The 25,386-nt window shown below is 42.5% G+C and overlaps 1 protein-coding gene across 1 annotated transcript in view; it reads left to right on the top strand.

The window, feature by feature from the left end:
* Nucleotides 1-25,386, top strand: part of APBA1 (amyloid beta precursor protein binding family A member 1) — a 59,598-nt gene that overhangs the window by 17,642 nt on the left and 16,570 nt on the right. The window contains exons 2-5 of the mRNA XM_087823169.1: nt 8,922-9,017; nt 13,308-13,347; nt 16,348-16,493; nt 25,053-25,085. Of these exons, the coding sequence (XP_087679295.1) occupies nt 8,922-9,017; nt 13,308-13,347; nt 16,348-16,493; nt 25,053-25,085 (315 nt within the window). The remainder of the gene's footprint in view (nt 1-8,921; nt 9,018-13,307; nt 13,348-16,347; nt 16,494-25,052; nt 25,086-25,386) is intronic.

The following is a 25,386-nucleotide window of genomic DNA, read 5'->3' as shown; positions in this document are numbered from 1 at the left end:
CTTTTTTTAAAAAATTGACAAATTGATAGTTACAAAATAGTCACAGGGATGTAAAGTACAGCATAGGGAATATAGTCAGTAATATTGCAATAACTATGCATGGTGCCAGATGCATACTGGAAATTTTGGGGTGGGGGGAAACTATGTAAAGTATATGAGTGTCTAACCACTATGCTGTTCACCTGAAACCAATACAGAATAAAATTGAAATAAAAAATATATTAATTCCTAAAAAAATAAAATACAGTAATGCTGTTGTTGAACATTCATATAAAAAAACAACTACCAGTCAAGAGAACCCTGAGCTACATGTGGGCACAAATATCCACATGAGCATGTAAGTGCAATGCTACATGTGTTCAGAACCTACTCTGTACATAAACCTGTTTTGTGTTTCCTTTCCCTCTGATTCAGAAGGATTGGTACGATGCATCCTCCCATATATTCAACACATTTATTGAATTCCTGCTGTATATTTTATGGGAAATCCTGTGTTAAGCACTTAGAGAAGAAAGCATGTAAATTAATCATAAATCATGCCTTTAATGGTGCTTGTTAAAATATTTGTAATTAAAATATAAATATTATGTAATATTATATTTTTATAAAATACAAAGGAAAACGTGATGCATCATAAGAATGGCACAGTAAAATACAAGCAATTCTCATAGGAGATGGATTCCTTTCACCTAAGAACTGGAAAGACTTCATGAAAGAAGTAACATTTGAAATGCACTTTTGGAGGCTCATGGGCATGTGGAATTCAAAGGAGTGTAAACAAAGGCACTGAGCAGAAACTCACAGGTTGTGTGCAGGGAATAGAAAGTAGTCCCATTGGGCTTGACGATACAGAGTAAGAACTAGAAGGGAAAATGGTCAAGAAACTAAGGCCACAGCCTGGAGTGCCTTTAGTGCCAAGGCAGAGTGTAGGATTTATTCTGTAAGCAAAAAGGAACCACTAACGTTTTTGAATAGAGGAATGACTTGCTCAGAGCTTGTTAAAACTGTGTTTAAAAATTAGAGTTAAAGGTACTTAATGCAAAGTGTCTGGTTGTCAGTTTGGACTGCTATAATAATACTATAGAGTGAATGGCTTAAACAACAGAAATTTCTTTCTCACAGTTCTGGTGCCTATGAAGTCTGAGATCAGGGTCCAGCATAGTCAGCTTCTGGGGAGGACCCTCTTCCTGGTTTGCAGCTGGCTGTCTTCCTGCTGTGCCCTCACATAGCAGAGAGCAGAGAGAGAGGCAGCAAACTCTCTCAGTCTCTTCTTATAAGGGCACGAATCCTGTCATGAGGGCCCACTCTCTTAACCCAGTTACCTCCCAAGGCCTTACCTCCTAATACCATCCCATTAAGGTTAGGGTTTCAACATATGAATTTGAGGGGAACACAAACATACAGTCGATAACACTGGTGGAGAAGGTTCATGAGCTCTTGGTGCTCGAGCCTGTTTGGTGACTTAAAAAAAGCACCTTATTTAGATTTTGTGAGTTGTTCCATATAGATGAAGTTACTGTAAATAATTCAGTCCCAGATAGACTTGGTAAAATTGTGTAATTTTTAAAGAAATATTTTCTGCTATCCTTTATTGGAGTGAAAGTTTTGTCACTGAACTTGGAAGAAAGGGACCAACATGTATAGGAACTCATCCAGGTTGGCTAGAACCAGCTGGGTCCTTCACCAGGTGTCCTAAACAGTGGAGAATCTTGGTGTGTCACGCTCATTCATGGCCACATTATAAGTTAACACGAGAGCAGTGCATATGCACAGACTCTCTTTTGTAAATCGATCACCATAACAACATCACTTTCACCACTCATATTCCAGATACTGTCTTGAGTGGCAGACAGTGGACATGCTAGCAATTGCATACAGTCATTTCACTTACTGCCCAGCCTTAGCTAGTAATGAGCTGTTCTTACCAATATACCAGTAAGAGTCTTGGGGCTTATAAATTAATTTAGAGTCTTTGTGGTATGATTTTATAGAGCCCTTTGTGTGCTTTTTAATTTTATCCATGAATAAATTTTTAATAAGAAAGGAAACAAGAAGATGAGATAAAGAAAACATCCCCATGGGTGTGAGTTTTTCTTGTGAGCATTCTCCCAAGGGGTGAAATAATTTTTGTAACCGTTGGAATCTTAAAAGACATGAGGACTTCGTACATGCCCAGGCACTGAGCTGATCCCATGTGCATGTTGTCACCAATTAACCCCCATGTCAGCCCCAGAAGGTGGGTAATAACTGTTTTCCCCAGTTCTCAGGAACCATGAATGATTGAGCCAGAATTCAGACTCTGGTTGGCCCGACGCTGGGCAGTTAACCACTTCACTATCCTGAAACCTGAGTTACAATATAAAATTAAAATACCAAAGTCCTTTTTAATGGAGAAATGTAACTTGTGTTCCCTGTAATCACAGTAGCTTTTGAAAATGGACCCTCATTTTGGAAAGCCAGATCATGGCGGCTTTGAAGACTAGATCCAGTGTCTTAGGAATCGATTGATTTTTATTTTATTTTATTTTATTTTATTTTATTTTATTTTATTTTATTTTATTTTATTATTTTATTTTATTTTATATTTTATTTTATTATTTTATTTTATTTTATTTTATTTATTTTATTTTATTTTATTTTATTTTATTTTTTTATTTTATTTTATTTTTTTATTTTATTTTATTTTATTTTATTTTATTTTATTTTATTTTATTTTATTTTATTTTATTTTTTTATTTTTTTATTTTTTTTTTTTACTTCCACCAACCAACAGGCTTTGTTCCAGGGACTTCTGAGTCCTCGGCCTGCCGGAAAGGCTTCTGTGTTTCCTCCACTGGAAGCCTTCCTGCCCCAGCCATGGCAAGTACAAAGTCTCTCTCCTCCCCCTGCTCTCTGTTCATGCCTGTTATGGCCACCGTCATGTCGCATTTTAACCACAGGGGGCAGGAATGTTTCAGAGAAGCACCGAATAAGTGTGCTTTCAGAAGGCTGCTTTAAAATTCACTTAAAATGGGGACCAAAATTCCAAAGTAAGTATGGGGGAGAGGGGATTTGATTAGAACTTTACCTTGAAAAACAATACTAAAAATTATAAACATGAGCTGCTTAGCTTAGCTTTTGACTAACAACATGTAGGTTATAATTCCAACTATATGTGCATTCTTAGAACAGAGAAGGATTATTGATTTGGGGAGTTGTAATTTTTTTTTTTTTTTTTTCAAAAAAAGTCATTCAGTCACACAATAGAAGAGCCTTCTTCAGGTCACAAGTAACTTGCAGCATGATCAGAAAGGGCCCTTTCTATCGTAAAGAGGATCAGTTCAGCAAAAATATTTAAGAGCTGACTCAGTTTTCCCACGACCTCTCTTAATTATTTGCTCTTCTGAAGCACCTCTAACAGCATCATCCTTTCCATTTTTCTGTTTTCATTAACTGATATAACTCCACCAACTCTTCGATTATCTGTAGCTGCTTTGAGCGGTTCTCCAACTTTGCGTTCTAAAATTCTGCTTTATGTTCATTTTTGCAATATTTGCACTTTTCTGCAATATGTTTGCTGTTTGGGGAGTATTTTTTTTCTTTTGCCTTGTAATGCCAGATGGCCCCAACAGTCAAAACGACCAGCTGACAAAGACATGGACCAAGTAAATGCTAGTGTTTGGGAAAGAGGACTGTTAAGGTGGACACTGATATTTTGAGCAGCCAGCTCTTTGGTGGGTGTTTTTATGTTATTGTGACTTTCGCTTTCCTCGGGGACTCAGTCAGTGACTGCTGCTTACAGAGGACACCCTGCGTGTGTTTCTAGGTCTATCTCACCTGCTGGACCAGGCGCTCCTTGGGCTCAGGCAGGAATTGGGACTTCCTCAGATGCTGTGGGCACTTCTGTGTTAAGTAAATGAATGAATGGGCCAGGTAGAACTCATGCTTTTTGTGTCTTTTGACTAGAAGTCCTCCAAAAGGCTTTCAAGACCTCTGTACACCTTTCCAAATCACAGCTTTGACCTCAGTCCTGCCTCAGTCCTTATGTCTTTCTGACAAGAACACTATCTGTTTGGGAAGAGCCAGGGGCACTTTACCTCTCCTTTTGGGGTATTCTCATTATCATCACACCAGCTTTTCTAGATTGTAAGCTTCTCTTCAGCAGATGTCCAAGGGAGAGGAAAGCTGGAAAGTGACAACTCAGTCCCTCAACCCTTCCTCTCTTCCAGTTCAGTTCAGAAATAGTTCCGGAGGTACTGGACCTAGATTTTGTTTCTTCATGGAGGACTGCAGGCCCATGACTCACAAAGAAAACACCCTCTGGGCAGAGTAGGTGGTGCTCCAGTCACTGGTCCCTGCTCTGCTCTTCAGCCCATTTCTCACTTCCCTGCAGAGCTGTGCTTCCCCCTCCCTATTTCTGTTTCCAGTACCTTTTCCTTCCCTATTCCATCCCATCCTACTTCTTGAATACTGCGGTTTTCAGGATTTGGCTAAAGCCATCACCTTTGGCATGAAGCATTCATTGCCTGATACACACCCCTCCCCTCCTGCAGAACTGTCCCCTCCCCACCTCATGTCCCCACAGACAGATTAATATCCCAGTCACCTGCCACAACCCTGCCTTCACATATCTGCCTCCTCCCAATTTCTAGAAATGGCTGGAGGATAGGACAACATCTGTTTCCTCTTTGTTTCTGGGCCAGTGTTAGGAACACAGATAAGCACTGAGATTCTGTTGAAGGAATAGATAAATAATAGTTACCTGTGTGCTGCTCTTCCCCCTACAATTATAGCCTGAAAGTTCCTTCAGCTACTTGTTTCATGCCTGCCACCAGTAATACAGTGTTGGGCCCTAGGAGATGTTCAGCCAGAATCTAAATGAATGATCACCTTTCCCTCTGGACACTTTCACATCCTAAGGCCACCTCTGATGGAAGAACTATCCATCTCTCGTCCCAGTGTAGAAAAACCCATCTTGAGGCAGAGAGCTCTACTTGGGGAGACCCCAGAGCTGTCGTGGTAAATTTAGACCATAGTTGTAGACAATCTTCTAGAATACAATCTGCAAAGACAAGTTGTTGAGCTTAAGGAGACCTCCTATAAATTACTCAGAACAGGGAGTTGTTGAGTCATCTTGGAACACTACCTCTTATAGTTGCACCATGTGGCAGTTACCTTTGTGAATTTCTGTGCCCACATTTGCTTCTCACAACTGGTCTCATTTGCCTAAAATTGAGTATCGATCTAGTAACCCAGAAGGCATGAGACTCCTGATAGAGAAATATGTAATAATGTTTACTTTTGTATCCTATTTCAGTGGTTAAAATTTGCTTGTTTGGAAGTGAAAAGTATTACCCAATTTCTGGTTTTCTCTCCACTTCTGAGAGTAGCAAGGCAGAAGTTGGAAGCAAGGGACAGAGGGCTTTTCAAGCAGATATTTGAGCTGTGTTGATACTAATACCTTTGTTTAGGCTCCATGGAGGCTGTGTCTGCTCCAAAGGCATTTGTGCACCTTGTCAGCAGGGGTGTGCTGAGCAGTAGGCTTCCTCTGGGTGGGGTCCTTTCCGGTTTGGGCACTGCTTTCTGCTTCAGAAGAGCTTTGCTGGTGCTAAGGTCAGGATCTTCACAGGCAAAGACCATTTCTGTAATTCAAAATGCAGATTTAACATTCTACACATAATGGTGTACTGGCGCTATACCAGAAAAGGGCTTACCGTTGACCACTGAAAATAAGGAAAGGGTAGTGGCTGACCTGCTTTCTGTGCAACTTGGAAAACATGGCGAAGCTGCCAACTACATTGAAGTCATTTATTCAGTGAATGTTTACTGAGTGCCTGCTGTTTAATGAGACCCAAGGTTAGGCACTTGGATTACAAAGATGAACAAGCCAAGATTCCAGTCAAAGAGCTCTTGGGGAAGGGCGAGCATACACAGAAACAGATCCTTGCAAAACCTGGCACGTGCCACCAGGAGAGAACTTACCAGGAATAGTGAGAACGGTTCTGCAGGATGAGTGCTTTCAGGTTGCACATGGAATGTAGGAGAGAATGATGGAGAACTCTCTGGGTGGAGATCATCACTTGCACATGTAAATGGAAGGAGACATGAATGAGTGCATTTGTGTGCAGAAGGCTGAAGCATTGAGTGTCTGAGGGGAAGTGGGCCCGATAAAGGTTGGTGTGGGTCCTGTGAGAACCTCAGTGAGGGCAGTGCCCACCACAGCTGCTTTTGTGCTTTTATAGTGTTCTGTGATGGGCACCCAGCACTGGTCACCTAGCCTTACTATGGGGTCTGACCTGCCTCTTCCACACCCCAGCGTACTGTTTGGATAACCTGTCTCCTCAAATCCTTCTGAGATGATCTGGTGCCCGCGACACTGCAAAGTCCACTTTTAGAAGATTTGCAACAGAAAATAGTTAAATAGGAACTGTGGGACTCCTTGGAAGAGTTGCTGTGATTTTAATGAAGGTGTCTCACTGCCTTTCAAACCAAGTAATTAAAGGAAAACCAGCTGCACTAGCTTTCCCAGGGACTAGACCCTTAAAATCTTTGTGACAGAGAAAAGTGCTTGGGGGGAAAAGAGAGAAACATAAATACCTAAGGAAGTCCTTCAACTTTGAAAAATTGGGAAATTTTAAAGGCATTAAATTTTCATGAAAACTCTACTATATTAATTTTGAGTAGGCTAAACATAGAGCTAACTCAGCAAGTACCCACCAGCTCTGTTGGGTGCCAAAGGAAAACTCCTGTTTCCTTTTAGAGGCATGCAAAGCTCTTTTCTTGCGTCCATTGCCGGTAGGGCCTGGGATGCTTTCCATCTGCAGTTACCCGGTGCTGGGCTTCGTGGCTTTACTGCGGAGCAGCTGCTTTCTGCCTGTGACTGTCTTGGAGACTCAGTGGCCTTCACCTCCCTGCCCAGAACCGGGAGCATGGGAAGTGCACCCAGGCCTCAGCATTAGGCTGGGACCGTACAGCGCCTCACGGTGAAGAGTTGTGCGTTATTCTGCATCTTTCAGCCCATTTGTTGCCTCTGTATTTTTCGTAATTCAGACTTTTGGGAAAGATCTAGTCTTCTTTAGTGTTTCATGTACGGCTCACTGAGGTCCCCTTGCATTTTAACATGCCCCCTCCCCCTCAGTGCCACTACTCTGAGGAGCAGCCTCCGCTTCACACAGAGGTGTTTCACTGATGCCTTGGCTTCCCCAAGGAGGCCGGTCCTATGAGGTCGGATGAGACTCAAACCACCATTGCTTCCTTCTCCCAGGACTTACCTCCCCTTGTTCACATCCCTGCAGTTCCTCAGAGGATAGGTCTTTGTGTGGGTTCGGTTTTATGTCCTCTATCAAACATCACCAACAAACTGTGAAGCAGTCATTCTTACTCTCAGGGGACCATCACTACAGAATTTTTAAGCATCTTGTGGCTCACCGTAAGATTCCCTTTATCTCCCAAGATTTCAGGAGTATACAGAAATGTTCGGGTGTCGTCTGGGGAGGGTCTTCAGAGTCTGGGTTAGTCCCATCCCTGTGCTTGCTCGCTTTGGTCATTTATTCAGCAGGTGTGTATGGAGCACGTGCTGTGTGTCAGACACCGGCTGGAACCTCGTGCTTCCTGGAGAGTCTGCCTGTGCAAGGAGCCCAAGCCCATCAGCTGAGTCAGTCACACACCTGGGGGCGCAGACTCCCCAGTCCTAATTTTCTAAGCCTTATTTTATTCTTTAAAGATTTAAAAATTTTTTAAATCATTGTTGACATAGAATATTATCTTATTTTCAGGTGTATAAGGTAGTGATTCAACATTTATATACCTTAAGAAGTGATCACCCTGTCACCATACATAGTTATTACAATATTACTCACTACATTCCCTGTGCTGTACGTTACATCCCAGTGACTTATCATCAGTTTGTTCTCTATATCTATGAGTTTGTTTCTGTTTCATTTTGGTGGTTCATTTGTTTTGGCTTTTAGATTCTATATATAAGTGAAATCATATAGTTTTTGTCTGTCTCTGTCTGACTTATTTCACTTAGCATAATACCTTTTTGGCCCATTCATTTTGTCACAAATGGCAATATTTCATTCTTTTTTAGGCTGGGTATTATTTCATTGTATTTATGTGTGTGTATGTGTATGTGTGTGTATCACATCTTGATCCATTCATCTCTTAATGGTCGTGTTTAGGTTGCTTCTATATCTTGGCTATTGTAAACAATGCTGCAGTGAACATGGGGGTGCAGATATCTTTTTGAATTCATGTTGTTTTTTTTCCTTTGGATAAATACCCAGAAGTGGATTTTCTTTAAGTATGTCATTCAACATAATTTGTGAACTTCTCTAAGAGCAGCCAAGGTAATGTTGTTTGGATGCTGAAATTTCTCAGAATCTTCAATGGCCTGTGGTTTAAATCAGAAAAAAAAAATTGAAATCTAAACTGACTAGAAAAATACAGGTGGTGCAGTTTCTATCATCAGAATCAATCCCAGCTGCCCCTTTCAAAATACATACTGTAATTTTTCCTTTTTCACTCAGATCTCCTTGGGCAGGTGATCTTATACGACATCTGGTATCCAAAGTCTCTGTATTCTTTAATTAAAAAAAAAATTTTAAAGCACAAACATTTTTGTATCACCATTAGCTTTTTTATCTAGAGCTTTAAGTTTGACGTTCAACTTTTGCTTATTTAACACTTGGCCTGAAGGGGGTGGGAGAGCTGAGCTTTAAGGGCCCCTTTGAAAACATGGCAGGAATTTAAAAGAAAGTTTGACAAGCCCAGGTCTTTTATATGCATTTGGCGAGATTTTCGCAGAGAAGTTTTCTCCCTGCCAGGATGTTTGGGCGGTGGTACGCATCTTTCTCCTGTCTCCTCCATCCCTCCCCACAGGCCAGTGCTCCCTCCCTCCCCACTCCGTTCTCACTGTGTTGTTCCCTTGCTTGTTCCAGTCTCCCTCTCCAGGCAGCTCCTCGCCCCTGGGCGCAGAGTCTTCAAGTACACCCCTTCATCCCAGTGACCCCGCGGAAGCCTCCACCAACAAAGAGGTAGGGTGCCTTTCGTTTCAAAAGCCATCAGCCCAGTTTCTTGCATTCTGATTCTGGCCTATGCCTTGTCCAGCCTCCCACAGAACTTCTGCCCTGAAGTACCCAGGGAAGGGGAGGATTTTGTTTTCTCCTCTCCAGTGTGGAATTTGGCGATTAAAGCTGTGACATCCAATTTGGTAGCCACTGGCCACAGATGTCTATTTTAATTGATGAATGAAATGAGAAACTCATTCCTTCAGACACCCCAGTCACACTGCAAATGCTCAGTAGCCACATGTGACAGGGGAGATTGCAGAACATCTCCGCCAATACAGAAGGTTCCCTTGGACAGTACTGGCCATTGGACATCAAAAAGTCTCTGTAGCACTATCGTTCCTCGTGGTGCCCCAGCCTCGGGTACTATGGACTTACAGTTGCTATGTGGTTCGGGAAATGGGTTGATTTTTTAAAATATCCACTTGTTTCTGGCCCAAGTGAAACATCTTTCATGACGACAGGGTGACCACTGGTCCTGGTTTAGCTGCAGTGGTTCCAGCTCACACTGCTGTCCAGCAGCACACCTGGCAGGCACCTGTCTGACTCTTTAAAGCAGTGCTGTTCAGAGAACCGACGGCAACCCTGGAAATGCTCGTCTGCCCTGTCCTTTGTGGTCACCAGCCATGTGCGACTAGCAAGCCCTCGACATGTGGCTAGTGGGACTGAGGACCTGAATTTTTCATTTTATTCAATTTCAATTAACTAAAATAGCCACGTGCAGTGAGGGGCTCCTGGACAGTGAGGTCCTGTAGTATCCCTTTGGACAGCAAATCACATTGTTGCCCTACTTAGGGAGGCCAGACGGAGCTCACAGCAGGGAAAACGGAAGCAAGAAGATGCTGCTTGCCCATACTAAGGTTTCTAGGGCTGAAAAGGGTAGGTGTTTTCCCCTGAGGGGCACCACTGTCTTCTCCAGCACCGTCATCTTTTGACACCCAGCTAACTGCCACCCACACCTCTTTAGAAGCCAGCATCAGGTAAATATTGGCCTGCGTCACAGTCTGTGTGTGGGCTCAGCTTGCTCTAAATATAGAGGCTGCCTCATCAACCCTCAGGATATGCGTTAGGGAGGTTACACCACATAATGAATGATTGTCTCATTTTCCTTTCTCTTGCTAATGATTTTATTAAATAGCAATGGAAGAAAGCAATTTGCATTTTAACCTGAGTGGCAGATCACTTCCAAAGGGAGCCTTCGGTGAAATTTACCTTTAAAATATCATCAAATACATATATACTTGCCATTAAATATTCATGCAGGGGAGAAGTATATATTTTTATTAATCTGTTCATATTAAACCAAACAAACATAAGGAGACCTTCTCTGAAACAACCACATCAGAATTTAGATTTGAAATACTCTGTCTTCTGGTCTGATCCTCAGACCATAGGCCTGAGGACTAAAGGAACAGGACTACTGGGGTCACAGTTTCTGCTGCTCCTACATCCTACAGTTTTACCTTATATTTTATTCATAACACATGGAGAGGTGAGAACAAATGGCAAGAAGAAAAGAGTGACAGCCACAATGATGGTAATAACAGTAATGAGAGTTACCATTTCTTGAGCATTTACAGTGTTCAGGCGCCAAGCCAAGCAAATCACAGATAGTATCTCAGCTAATCCTTAAAATAATTCCGAAAGGTAGGAATTAATGTCCTTCTGTGTTAGCTGAGGAAGCTGAGAGGTTGAATAACTTATCTGAGGTCCCAGGGCTCACAGCTGGTGGGACCAGGGCTTGAACCCAGAGTACCTGTGGGCCCAGGCTCCTAACACCAGGATCTGCTATCCTTGGGTGAAAAGTGCTTGCAGGTCACATACCGAGTGGACAAGGTATCTTGTATGTCATCATTCCTGTTTTCAGGCCTTTAGGCTTTGCCCATGGCTAGTGTGGCCTCCTGGAAAATCTCCAGTAGTTTGGCCTTTATCTTCTTGAATGTGGTTTTATTAATTCTTGAATGTTAAGGATTAACAAATGTTCATCTCTGCCCACATGTGAGAAAATAAAGGGCTAATCAGACATCTGAATACTCACCGTTTGATGATTCATCAGATGTAATAAGCAAGGCAAATTTGTTAGTTTCTCAGTTCCTACAGGACTTGGCACGTGGTTCTACATGTCCTTAGGAATAATGATGAAAATCCTCTTTGTGTGCAATAATTAGAGATTCTTTCATTTCACAAAATTCTTTTAAAAAAATTTACTACCCCAGAGACTAAAGAAAGCCGGCTATGAGCTCATGAATAGAGAATAAACAAATGTACCAGATGCCCTCCATGGTAGTGCTAAATGAAACAGCAGTTTTTAGAGCTTTAGACTGAAGTAATTCTTCTGTAGTTTCTACTAAAATCTGGACACTGCCCTTGAGATTAGCATTCAGAAAAATACCCAGGAAAATCTGAATTGGCTTCTTGGCGCTTCCTGGAGGCTCAACCATTTTGATTAAAGAAAGTAAACCCTTAGCAGCCAAGGACAAGGACAGGGAGATGGTTAGGGAATAATAATTTGGAAATCTTTGGCCCTTATGAAGAAGTTAGCTTCCATTTGCATGCCCTGAAGTTAAGGATTATTTTTCTTTAAACCAACCAGAATTAGACAGACTTGACTCTGGGCACTCACCTGGGCCTGTCGTCTCACTTGGATAAATAGAAACTAAAATTAATGTAAAGCACTATTGAAATGGATTTCTCTTTCCTCCTTTCCCCATAGCTCGGCTCTCATTTTTTCATAAATGCATTAGCAGCCAATAACCTTGTATTCTGGGTGGACTTGTGTCTTTAGTTTCTTTAAAGGTGATCCTTTCTGAAACCAGAAACCCACCCTCTTTGGTGAGAGGAAGCATTTCATCCCAGTGAGGACATCTACAGCAGGTTTACTGACAGGTTGCCCTGCTCAGTGTATTGCAAGATTAATGTTGAATTTTTGTCATTGTCCTGAATTGAGTGAGATTCCTAAAATTAACTGTCTCCAGTTGCCTCCAATTTTCCACATAACAATTAACGCTACTACTTTTTAGAATTTTGTGCAAGTGAACTAATTAGTCATTCCTCTGCCATTCCCATCTTCCAAATGATGAGCACTATGTAAAGTACTATGATATGGAATGTTTCCCATGACATCCTAGCCCTCATGGAGGGCCCTTCACCTGTCTAGCCCACCAGGTACCCCAGAGTATATCCTCCATTCAAATCAACCTATTGAGCAGTGACACTCTACTAAATACCCTTTTTCTGAAAAGTACTTATTTAAATGATCACCTAACACCTGGTAGATTCTTAGCAATGAAAATCTTTAAGCTTTCTGAGGATGACCCTTAGCCGTGCAAACCCTACTTTTTGCCCATTTTAGGGACTCTTGTCTTTGACATTAGCTCTCCACTCTCCTGCAATGCTCACATCACCCAGCCCCAGCTACAGATTCCATTACTGGTTGAAGCAGGAATGAATTTCCTACTCCTGTGGCATTCAGAGTTACCTCTAGGATGTTCACATGAGAAAGGAACCAAATGGTAAGTATTGCTCCTTTGAGAGCCAGCATTTAAACTGCTGTCCAGTCAGGTTCCAGAAGATTTCTGGTTGATCACAGCCCCTTCTAATGGTGCTGTTGAAAGACTGACCTTTGCTCCAAGTTGTTACTTAATATACAGAATTCCAGGATTTTTAACTTACTCCTGTATTTTTGTGTTCTTATTTTAAGGAAACATATGATAATTACATATATAGTGAAATTCTTAAACTACAAATAAGTAAGAGATGAAGGGAAGAGATTAGAAACTAGCAAACGGTTTTAGCACAGTGAGAAGTCACTGCAGCAAAGACCTAATGTGAAATAAAATTCTCCAAAGGAATTCTTAATTTCAACGTATTTCAACATTTTGTTGGTGTTTTCATTAATCAGCAGTTTTTACTTAGAAACCCAGATTTTCAAGAATACAAATTGAGCCCTTTTTATTGCTCTTGCGGATTATGAATTTTGGCTTATGGGATATTTTTCAAGCTGACAGACATATCTCTGATTGTGGAATGTAGGATTTTCAGATTATCTAAAATATGAATGGATGGTTCTGGGCTTTGGGTAACCTTTAACAAGAAATGCATGTTATTTACATTTTACTTTCTGTAACCAAAACTGGTTGACAACTGGTTAATATCCACCACTGGTGATATATTTGTTTTTATGCTGCATGGATGGATGTGTTAATGAATTTTTCATCATGTGTTGCCCTTTTTGAAACCTCTCTGTCTTAATTACAGTCAAGAAAAAGCTTGGCTTCATTCCCAACCTATGTTGAAGGTAAGAGCCGAAAAGGAAATATTGAGCACTGAGTCATTCATGAATCTTTTAGCATGTGGGTTACGGGAAGCCCTGGGTTGGAAGACCATAGTGGAGTAGAAAGGCCATAGAGCCAGTTAATCCATAGTCTTAACAGCCTTAGAATTTTAGTTAAAAGAACAGTAGCTGTGAGCCTCTCCGAGATCTTCCTCCTTGCCTTTGCTGCTTCTGTCCATGAGAACCTGAGCCTGGGGTGGGGGGCATTGCCTAACTTAGTAATATGATCATATTGGATGTGAAACCCAGGTCTTCCCACCTCTACTCCAGTACACCTCATGCATCCATCAAGGGCTATTTAAGTGGCAATAAGCTTTAACTAAGGGGAGAAATGTTGGTGTTCTTCACTTTAAAAAAAGACCTTCCCAATAATTCCCATCTCTTGCTTGGATGAGCTAGTAATAGAAACATTTCTTAAGCTCTTACATTTTGCCAGGTACTGTTCTAAGCACTTTCCATGTAATAATTAATTGAACCCTCACGTTGATCTCGTGAAGTGGGTTTTGTCATTATCCCCATGTTATGTATGAGAGGACTGAGGCATCGCAGGGGTGAGCAACTTCCCAAGATCACGCTGTTAGCAAATAGCAGGGCTGGGCTGCGAGCCGGCAGGCAGACTGCACAGTTCTCCCTGTGTTCTCTACAGTGCTGCCATGCATGGATGTGCAAGTCATTCACTGCACAAGGATACTATTTAAGAGTCCTAAAGGGCCAAAACTCTGCCCAACCTGGGCACCCCGGGTTGAGGTAGGGCCATGCAAAGGGAGCGCCCATTTTCTGGGGCCAGGAATGCCCAGGCATCGCTTTGAGGTCATGTCTGGTTTGGGGGCCTGTGAGGAAACAATTGATATGTTCTGCGTGGGAATGAAACCTCTTTGGACCTTCGGGTATGCAGCTCAGCACATGCTCCTAGGTTAGGTTCAGTTACTCGGGCTTCATTCTTGAGTAACCTGTAAATTATTTGCACCATTGTTTGTGAAGCTCCAAAATTCCATGAGTTACTGGCAGTCTGGAAACTGCACACCTCCTCAGAGCCGGTCCTCAGGCTTGGCACTTACTTGCAGGTGAAGGTGTATGTGTAGCACATGTAGCAACCCAGAGGCATCACTGAAAAGAAAAACAGGTTTTCCAAAAGGCCCAAGTGAACCCTGTGATTCTTTGATTTAGGAATATTGTAGTTTTCATTTTTTGAAACTTTTTAATAACACAGTAATCCTGAAATGAACTTTGAAGTGAGGTGCGTTTTTTCTGGGTATGATACAGTGACAGTGACATTTGATTATAATCATTTCCCTGGAGGGTAAAGGGCATGAGATTGTATCTCAAATGTATAATTTGTTTAGATACAATATTTCTGTATCTCAGCTGCTTGACATTTGCACAGCCACTTAAATATTACTTGGATTGCTCTTAAACATATCTACGTATCCACACTGACTAAGGCTCAAGAGGGATCCTTTTCAGTGAGTAGAGCTAAGTCAGAGATGTAACGATATGATATTGGGAGTCCTGCAAAGAGGGGATTAATTTTTACTTTTCTTTGGCATTTATTATTTTCACAAATAAATGGAACATTTTTTTTAAGTTACTATCCCAGATGAGATCTTTTTTCTTAATACCTGGTTGGCAAAAGTGACTGTTTAAGTAACACTGTTCATCCATTGTAGGAATTTGTAACAGAAGACTGATCATCTTCTACATTTTACAAAGCATAGTGTGGGTCCAAACTTGTCCATATGTTATTTTAGTTAGACTCCTGCTCCCCTGCTATACGACTAAACTGCATATTGTAAATAACCAGAATTTGTCCCACATCTGTGGGTTAAAATGTATATTTTAGTCTCCCCAAATACAGCCTCCAAGCCAAAGATAATACATGTTTTCACTACAGAATTAGAATGCCTTTCTTAGTGCATCTTTTATAAAGTTAGTTATATATTAGTCCCAGACATGTTTTAATTTCAAGTAGCATTTACAGGTGATCATGGTTAGAGTCAGATACCTCCATTTAAATATTCAGAACTAAGGTTTGATTCTCAAGGTTGATCAGTGAAACAGAAATTCCCATTTTTCTTGGACTTGATCTGTATGCAGTTCAGGCTGGGAACTTATGGTCTGTAGGTCAGCAAGGTCGGCAGCATGAGACCACAGCTTTGGGGTAATGTTAGCTGTCTCCCAGAATTGGGGTCAGAGGCTATTAGGGAACCAGACATTCTGTAACAAATATCTCTTTTTTTCTTTTTTTAATTTATAAAACTTCCCCTACTATGGATAAAATGGAGAGGGGGAGATATGGATGGGTAGCAAGGCATTGAACTGCTTACCTAACCATTTGTCAGGCAAGCATCTTTTTTTTTAATATATCTTCATTGATTTCAGAGAGAGGAAGGGAGAGGGAGAGGGAGAGAAACATTAATGATGAGAGACTCATTGATCGGCCGCCTCCTGCACGCCCCTGACTGGGGATCGAGCCCGCAGCCCGGGCATGTGCCCTGACCAGGAATCAAACCCCGATAGCCTGGATCCTAGTTCAATGCTCCACTGCTGAGCCATGTCTGGCCAGGCAGGAAAGCATCTATTTGATACCCACTGGGTGACAGATGCTGACTAGACACAAGAGAGCCAAAGCTGACTGTGACATAGAGCTCACAGTGTAACAGGAGAAAAATATCCTTCATCAAAATATTTTATGTCCTGTATTTACATAAATATTCACATCATTTCTCACAGTAAGTGGCCTGGGTGAAGTAAGCTACTCTAAGAAAAAGTTGTTCCTACTATTTGAAGATGAGGGGTGAGTGAGGGCGGACACAGATACCTTAGACTAGCAGACTGACGAACCTGCTAGGGGGTCTCGGGAACGGCCCTGTGCCAGAGGCGAGCATGGGGGAGGGGTGGTGCGCTGGGGATTGGGCAGGCCCACCCCAGGGTGGCTTCACTCACCTCAGTGGCTCTGTGTTACAGTTCCCGGACCTTGTGACCCCGAAGACTTAATCGATGGAATCATTTTTGCTGCCAATTATCTTGGCTCCACCCAGCTCCTCTCCGACAAAACTCCCTCCAAAAACGTGCGCATGATGCAGGCCCAGGAAGCAGTGAGCAGGATCAAGGTGAGGGGGACCGCGTGCTCTGTGGGGGTGCGGGAGCAGAGGCGGGTACCTGAGCCATCCACAGTGGTCAGCACACACCTCACTGTCTAGTCCCAAGGGTAGAGTGGATTGGGGGTGACGTTGCAGGCAGTGCTTATACAGGTTCCCCCTGAAAGCTCTAAACAGAAAAATTGATTTCCAAAGTCTGCTGGAGTCCTTATGTGTAAACACTGGATATTTTGATGATTCTTAATGGCCAGAGGGAAAAAAATAGCTTGAGAAAAAATACATAGGATCCTGAACTTTGAAAAGGCAATTCAATGAGGAAGGATGTCTTCTTGAGTATTGTCTCTAATGTGAGAGGTACCTCACTGTGTTTCCACTGACAATGTGGTTCGAGCCAGGTCTGTTGCTTTCAAACAGGCTGACCCTGCTCAAGCTAAACTGAATGGGTTTGCTTCAAGGGAAACGAACCATTTGATGAGATCTAGCCTGGCTACTCTGAACCCATCCGAGCAAGGCTAACCCGGTTTAAACTAGTTTAAGTCAGCCATCACCTGTTTGAATTTTCTCCACCAAGATGTAAAGGGAATGAGCCTGTTTGATTCCAGAAGAACCACTTCATCTAGTTCAAATCATTCACAACTAGAAGTGGTGTGATCCCATGGAAATGCAGAGCTCTAGAATCTCCACCAAGAAGCCAGTACCATCGAGAACCATGGACAAACCCCAGGACTACAGAGACACTTAAAGTGTCATCATGTCACTCAAGTGTCCTTAAGTGCCACCAGCACCCAGAACCACTGGGCAGCCACACTGGAGCCACAGGGGGAGCATCTGTTGAAACCCAGAGCGAGGTATTTCCAGCAAGTTGGAATAGGCTAGGACTCTCCAGAATTGGTTTTATCTAGTTTCAACTGGTCAAAATCAATTCCCTCCTTAAGAAACCATTCACCTTTTTATATCTTCTCACTCACACACTCACAAGTTTCGTCCTGGTGTTTGTGTGGCAACATGGAATGAGAAGGAGCACAGGTAGAAGGCAGTCACTGAGGGGCCTTAATGTCTCAATTAAGGAAAGAGTCTTTCTTGAGCATTCATGTGTTCAAGGCTGTGCGAGGCCTCAGGAGGGAGGGAAATGGTTGTTTATAAAGTGAGAGCCTGACCCTCAAACTCAGCAGCGCAGATGAGAAATGAATTGAGCCAGTGATGTGCAGGGTGTACCTGGCCCTGCCCTTAACTATCTGTCATAGTAGAGTAAACTCATGCTGCAACTTTTGATAATACTACCTAAGTTTGGGGAATTGGAATGTATAAACTAGAGAGTAATTTACAATTGGGACAAGGGGGTAGTCCAATGTCAAGATTACTGACGGAGGCCTGCCAGTTTCACCTATGTGTCAGGGACCCACGTCACCACTTCATCCAGGCAGCCCAAACCTTGTCTGTGCCTTAGAGACCCTGCGGCCACCAGGCCCACTTCTGTGGTCCTTAGGTCTTCTACAATTAGCCTCTCCCAGGATGATTGACAGTGGGAAGGTCCACTTCATTCAAAGGAAGTCCCACCCCCTACCTGCAGAGATGCATCTCACCCCATGGTTCCCAGCAGGAAAGCTTCATGAAAACATACCAGCCTGACCTTCAAACCTTCTTGGTCTTTCAGACTCAGTAATTCTATCGGTAGAACATTGGGTTCCTTATCATAAAGAGGTGACATTAATACTGCCCCAGGTCTTCCCACTGTTCTTAATCTAGGATCTCCCAGGCACGACCTTCAAAGCAAGAACACACAGAGCTCTCAGAGAACAAGCTGCTTCTCAGGCACCGTTCTGTCTTATTTCACCCAGAGCAGTGAACTTTAAAAACAGTTCTGACTCTTTGGGTCCCACAGTCAACAAGCACAGTGTGTTATGATTTTGTTAAGTTAACATTTGTTGAGTAGAGTCCAGGGATGCCAGATGGTGAGCAAGAACCACAAGAAATCAAAATAGACGTTATTGCTCACAGGTCCTGAAGAAAGTCCTGGAGGGGCCACCTGGTGCAGGCAGGATGGGGAGGCAGAGGGGGGGGGAGGAAGGACCTAGGCACATGTCTTTATTAGGATGCATTGGTGAAGTGCTTTGGGGTTCCTGAGCTAAGGTGAGGTTGGTCTTATCTAAGGGGGACCAAAGGGGAAGGCCCTGGAGATGGGGAGACTGTTGATCACCAGGGCTGTTGGGGAATCATATTGGGAGCTTACATTTGCTTGTGACTCTCTGGGCTGTTGTGCCTGCATGAGGGAACTAGTGTCCACTTAAGGGCACTGCAAGCTGCTTGGCTAAAGGAAATGGATGCTGAAGCAGCAGTACCACGAGCGGCTGAGCTGAACTCTCAGCACAGCCCTTAGTTCCCCAGGTTAAGAGAGCTGTTAGCTTTCCACTAACAGGTCGGTGGGAGTGCAGAGACCTGGCACCCCTCACTCAGTGGTTCTCAGACAGGGACCACCTCCAACAGGGGCTTTTGCCACTGTGTTGGGGGCATTTCTACAGGCTTTAGTGGGTCAGAGGCAGGGATGCCTGATACCCTGTAGTGTCCAGGGTGGGGTCCCATCACAGAGGTTCATCTCCTCCAAAATGCCAGCGTGTCCTCCCCCAGCGCTCCCTGCCAGGGACACTCCCAGGGCCCGTCCAGGTGAATCTTCCAGAACAAAGCAATAGTCCATCCCCAAAAAAGTAGTGAAAGCTGTGTGTTGCTTTGAGATTAGCATTTTCCTAGGTTCTGTCCATCAAGGTTTAAAATATATGAAGGTTCAGGTTTCATTCTGGGGACCTTGTATTGGCCTCCTAAATTGATAGTCTTTGACTCCTTCAGATAGAGTTTCTCTTTCCACTGTGACATGTGAGTAGTACTCGATGACCTGGAGGGGAGAGCAGGCACAGGTACCTCACCTGGACATAAAGCAATGCCCAGGGTAGACTACAGAATCCTGTACCAGATCCCACCCAGCTTCCGAGTGTACTGTGAACCTCAGGCACACTTCATTCTATTGCACTTCATTTCAAGTTCCTCTGTTCACTTAACAAAAAATTTGGTGGCCTTGTCCATCAGAAAGAGCAGGATAGAGGCTGTCTGATTATAAGTCCATTTTAGATCTGTCTAGAATAACTTAGGCACCTGGAAAACATATATTTATTTCTACAGCAAGTTACTCTAGTGTGAGAGTTACCAAGTGGTGAGATTAAATGGCTACATTTCATGTACAGGTGTCATTTCACAATGTGCTTCTCTGCATTTGAAGGCAGTGTTGCCTGTCATTTATACTTTCTGCCTTGTGTTCCTTCTGCATCCATTTAAATGCCTGTCAGATTGCTTTCCTTTGCACCAAGCCTGACACTTTCTCAAATTGTAAGTGGAGATGTTGCGTTGAGACCCATGGTTTATTTCTGCACCCCCTGGAAAGTTACTGTTTGGGGAGTGTGTAGAGACTTTACCGCCTGCAGAGGGAACCAGGGTGCCCGAGAACATTTCTCCAGACCAGTCGGGACGGTCTCCAGGGGAGCGTGCACCGTGGCGCCCATCCGTGCCCAGGAGACTCCTTTCTGTCAGGGAGGTGGTGCCATGCTTTCTAGAGAGGCTGGCCTTTGGGGATGAGTTTTGCTAGGCCACCTCTGGAGAAATATAGAGCAGAACAAGGCTGCAGATTGTATAGTGTCCGTCCAGGAAGGAATGACGAAAGGAAAGCGGTGTGGATTTCTTTGGAAATCTATTTAGCAATATCCTCAGCACAAACTGTTGAGTGATTTGGGCCTTGGTGCTCTCATCTAAACAGAGGCAGAGGGGTCTTGTCCTGTTTCCAATTCCTTCTCCCTCCCTTACTCCCTGCAGGGATCCTGTTTCGCCCCCTCTCTCCTCTGCCCATGTTGTCTGTGTGACCAGTGGGTGCTGCGAGACCCACCTCACCATGAGTCCAGCCCTGGCGTTTGTGGAGCTTTGTCTCTGAGAAAACACTAGACCTGGAGCTTGGGTTGCCGTTTTGGAACTGTCTTTAATTTCTGTCCATCCACCGTGGTGCCTGTCGCTCAGACAGCATCAACTGTATACCAGAATTGAGTATTGATATTGGACTTACACCTGGAGTCATGAGAATTACAATTTTCTTAATTTAACAAAGAATTTACAGATGTATCTGCCAACCGGGGAGAGAATTTGGAGTTGTGGTTTAGCCAGGTATTTTCTACTTAACGTGAAAAGAGAGCAACGGAATTTGGCTCAAAAAGCAAACTGTTCCTATGCATATCCCTGTGATAAACATCGTAGGAGATAACAGTTAACCAAGACCCAGTCATTGACCTTGAGACACGTGCCACTTAACGAGAGAGTAAAGAATTTCAAAGTAACAACAATGCAAGGCAGGCTGAGGAATCTGAAACTAAAAGGCTTTTCCATCCACCAAAATAAAAGAAATAAGGTGCATCTGAATGCAATAGCAGAATTAGAAGACACTTGCCATTTTTAAAAACTTTGTTTTATCATCTTTGGATCCTCCCTAATGTATCCTTTCTGTCTTTGTTGTTCATTATTTTCGAGAAGAAATCATGTCCTGCCAAGAAGCCCACATATATGGTTCTCAAAGTGGGATCCCGGGAGCAGCAGTAGCAGCAGCACCTGAGACCTTGTTACAAATGCAGGTTCTCAGTCAGACACTTGTATGGGTAGGCCTAGGAATCTGTGTTCCCGGAGATCCTGATGTTCCCACAATTTGGGAAGCACTGTCTTAGAGAAGGGCAGACTCTCTAGTGTTCTAGAAATAGTCAGAGCTCTGTGGCATCCCTGCAAAGTAGGTCTTGTTGGATATTTGCCACATCTGTTTTCCTATTGAAGACTCTGAGAAGCCCTGTACCAAGGAGATTTAACTCATTTTAACCAGAAGCTCCCATAGTTATTTGAACAGAGATACATTATTGCTGTGTGACCCTCTGTTAAAGTCTTGTTGCTAGGGTTCTCTGGAACACGTTTTGGGAGAAACTTCTGGAGAGAGCTTTGCTCTTTATGCTGTTCGTACTTAAAGTGCACTAGGTAGAGACTCTATACACACACACACACACACACACACACACACACACACAGTGTGAGAACCATGCCTGAACCCTATCTAGGGAAGCAAACTTGGAGCCAGTGCAGCCAGCGTGCCTGTCTTCCTCTCTCTCCACTCCATCTCCATGCTTCATGCCACCCTAGTGCCTACTTCATTCTCTGCTCCTCGACTGGAAGAGGGGGGACCTGCTGAACTCCTCTGAGCCTCAGTAACTGCTTCATGTCCACGCAGAATGTGGTATACATGTCTTCATTCTTTCTACACTTGTGAAACTCATGTGATTAGCTCACAAAGGGTGTTTTGACATTTTTTGGTCCATGAATTGTTTTGTAAGTTTCATACATTATCAATTATTCTTATATCTGTAAAGACTAGCCTGTCCCCAAAGATCAGATTTTTCTATTCTTTTATAGAAAGATTTTCTTTAAATGTCAAAAATTATGATTTAATTGTAGAATTAAAATTTCTATCAGTCTAGCTTTGTTTCAGCTATGTGGTTTCCCATCTAACTTGAAGAAGTCTATGACTAATAAAAACAATATTGACACTCGTAGCAGGCTCTTTACATACATTATCTCATTTGCTCCTCAAAATAGAGGGTGTAGGGAGTCCTGTGAGGTAGGTATTATTAACCCCATTTTTTCAAAAAACAGAGGAGTTTATAAATGAAAAACTTGCCCAGATCACACAACTAGCAATTTGGAGTGTAGAGTGAGACTTTCAGGTTTGAATCTCTGTGTGACCTTGGGCAAGTTGATTAGCTTCTCTGTGCCTCAGTTTCCTCTTCTGGAAGATGAGGATAATACCGTGCCTACCTCACAGGGCTGTTGAAAGCTTTTACATTGATAGTCCTGCAACACTCAGAAGGATGCTGTCAGCAGGGGAAAGAAAAGCTTGAAAAGTTGGGAGGATCCCTGGTGTGAATAAGCTAGAAGGATTAACAACAGTTAGCACTCAGTACACATTGTGGATCGAGTGATTGGATGGGTGGTGCCACAGTTTATGCCCTTGCACACAGCCTGCTGGGTGGTAAGCCATAATCAATCCCACAAAACACAAGAGTTTAAATGGATGTCATTCCTTGCTTGAGGATGCATGCTGGCCTCCTGGCGCTCTCAGACCTCTCTCTGCTACTCCCGTTTCTCATTCTGGCTCCGGCCCCATCATCATTTCCAATGTTGTGTCTAAATTTTACATTCTAATTTGTTTCAGGGCACTTGAATAGCATAAGTGGTTTAAAGATACTGTTTCTCGGCGTGCAAACAACATTTTTAACTTCAGAAACACTGTCTTAGGATGCCTTCCATGAAACTCAGTCTGCCCTTTGGATCCCCTTCCCCATCACCAGTTCTAGCAAAAACCAGAATCTGGGCATTCCATTGGTGGCAGGCTTATCTTCCTTTGAAAGGGCCCTTTCAGGTCACTGTTCCCTAGAGTGAAGCATTTTGACCAATAGCTGTTAGATTTGGGTATCAAAAGTAATGGAAATTCTTATATTGCTGCCATGTCATTTCATATATTATTTCAGGGGAAGTGGTAGAAAGCAGACAAGCATTAGGATCTCACAGCAGTCATTTATCTTCGGTTTATAACTGGTGCAGGTCTGAACTCCCCAGTTCCACAAAGGAATCTGTGGTGTGGCGTAGCATTGGTGTAGGGCCACTCCTCAGATGCAGAAATATTTCCACTGTCACGTGCATCAGTTAGGGCGACACTTGCAGTTGCTGCCTTTGGACTTGTCCAGAGCATGCCCTTCACCATGACCACCAGTAAGAGCTGTGGGGTGGCTGTGCAGGAGTGAGCTGCCCTAGATTCCTGCGTGTAGCAGAGGTGAGCTATTTCGTGCTTGGATGGCTGAATCATCCAGTTTTCCCACAATGAGGTAGTACAGACAAGACACCTTAGTCATTAATGAAATAAAGTTGTGCTGCTGAGAGCAAGAGCTTTCTACCAGGTGAGTACCAAGGAATGTGAGAGAGCAGACCTTCTTCTACCTACCCCATCACCACAACAGCGTTCTGGTTTGGCCATGGACTCACCATTATTCGTACAAGATCTTTGTGTGTATAGTAAGCCTTATTAAAAGCCAAGAAATTTCATCTTGGTATAGGTAAATTACAATCATGTAACAGCAAACAGAAATATAGTGCCCATAATGCAGCAGGCACTGTTCTAAGAGCTTTACATACTTTATTTTATTCTCAGAACAGCCTTATAAGATAGATACTATTTTTATCTTCATTTGAGTAAACTGAGGCACAAAGATGTGAAGCTGTTTACTCTGAGTCACACAACTAGTTAGGTAGCAGAGCCAAGATTTAGTTTCAAACAATTCAACCCCAGAGTCTCTGCTTTTATCAACTATGCTTTTACTTACGAGAAAAGGGGAGAACATTACATTCATTTCTAGTTAGGTGTAGGCTATATTATTATTATACAAATTTAAGGCAAGCAGTATTACTAAAGAGGGAAAACAATAAAAGATCAATCCAATAGGAAGACATAAACATCTTAAATACGTATATATGTTATAGCTATAAAGTGGATAAAACAAAGATTGATAGAAGTAGACATGGACAAATTCACAGTAATAACTGGAGGTCTTAGCACACCTCTCTCAATAAATATTAGAATAATCAGACAAAAAAATCAGCAAGTACATATAAGATTTGAAGAATACTCTTAGCCAACATATATGACCCAAATGACATTGATAGAACACTATCCCCAACAACTGCAGAATGTGTCTTTTGAAGTCCACATGACACATTCACTAAAAGTCAGTCATGTTCTGGGCCATACAGCTAAGACTCAACAAATTTCAAAGGATTGAAATCAGAGTATATTCTCTGACCCAGTGGAATTAATTCTCAAACAAATAACAAAAAGATAACTAGAAAAATCTCCAAATATATTAAAATTAGCAACACAATTCTAAGTAACCCAAAGTTCAAAAGAGGAATCATAGTGGAATTTAGAAAATGTTTTAAGTGAAATGATAATTAAGTTGCAGCAAATCAAAATGTGTGGGATACAGCCAAAGCAGTGCTTGGAGGGAGATTCATAGCTTTAAATAAATATATCAGAAAAGAAAAAAGTTTGAAAATCCATCATTTAAGTTTTCATCTCAAGAAGCTAGAAAAATGTCATTAAATTCAGCTCAGAGAAAGTAGAAGAAAATAAAAATATTGGATGAAATGGAATACTGGCATATAATAAAGAAAACCAACAGAAAACAAAAGTTGGTTCTTTGAAAACATTGATTACAGTTAAATATAAGAAACAACAATATATTTCCTTCCTCCTACTGCCCCTGCCATCTACTAAATTCTGAGTTAGGAAATCCATTGTCTATAGAGTGGGACTTTTTTTTTTGTCAGTCCTCCTTCCACAGCAGTGCTTTATACCACTATCAGTATTAGTTTGTCAGTTCCCTTTTCTACTTTGAGTCTCTGCAAATTCTTTTCTAACTGTTCTCCTGTCTCTGTTTGTTCCATGCTAAGCAGATGGCCCAGAAATTAGCCAAAAGCAGGAAGAAGGTGCAGTACAAACAACTTCATCAGCTCGGTGTTATGCCTGTTCTTTCCATTTATTTATGTTTTCCCTTTTTATTATTTCGTGTTTTTGTTTTCTGCATCCAGCAAGTTTTTGTTCAGATTTCTTTTTGAACCCGCCCCATAAGCCAACGTTTCTCGAAACTCAGTTGCCTAAAATGGCTGTTTTCTGTTGCTCATGAGTCATTTCACGTGAGAGGAATGGCAGGGAGCAGATTGGAGATGCTAAATGAATCCTACACTAGTACGAAAGTTCCCACCATTCAGGAGTGTTAATGTGGCAGGG

Source organism: Miniopterus natalensis, chromosome 12 (genome assembly GCF_054644295.1).
Source record: "Miniopterus natalensis isolate mMinNat1 chromosome 12, mMinNat1.hap1, whole genome shotgun sequence".
NCBI classification, from domain to species: domain Eukaryota; kingdom Metazoa; phylum Chordata; class Mammalia; order Chiroptera; family Miniopteridae; genus Miniopterus; species Miniopterus natalensis.
Note: the sequence above shows the minus strand (reverse complement) of the source record. Positions and strands in the feature narration are given on the sequence as shown.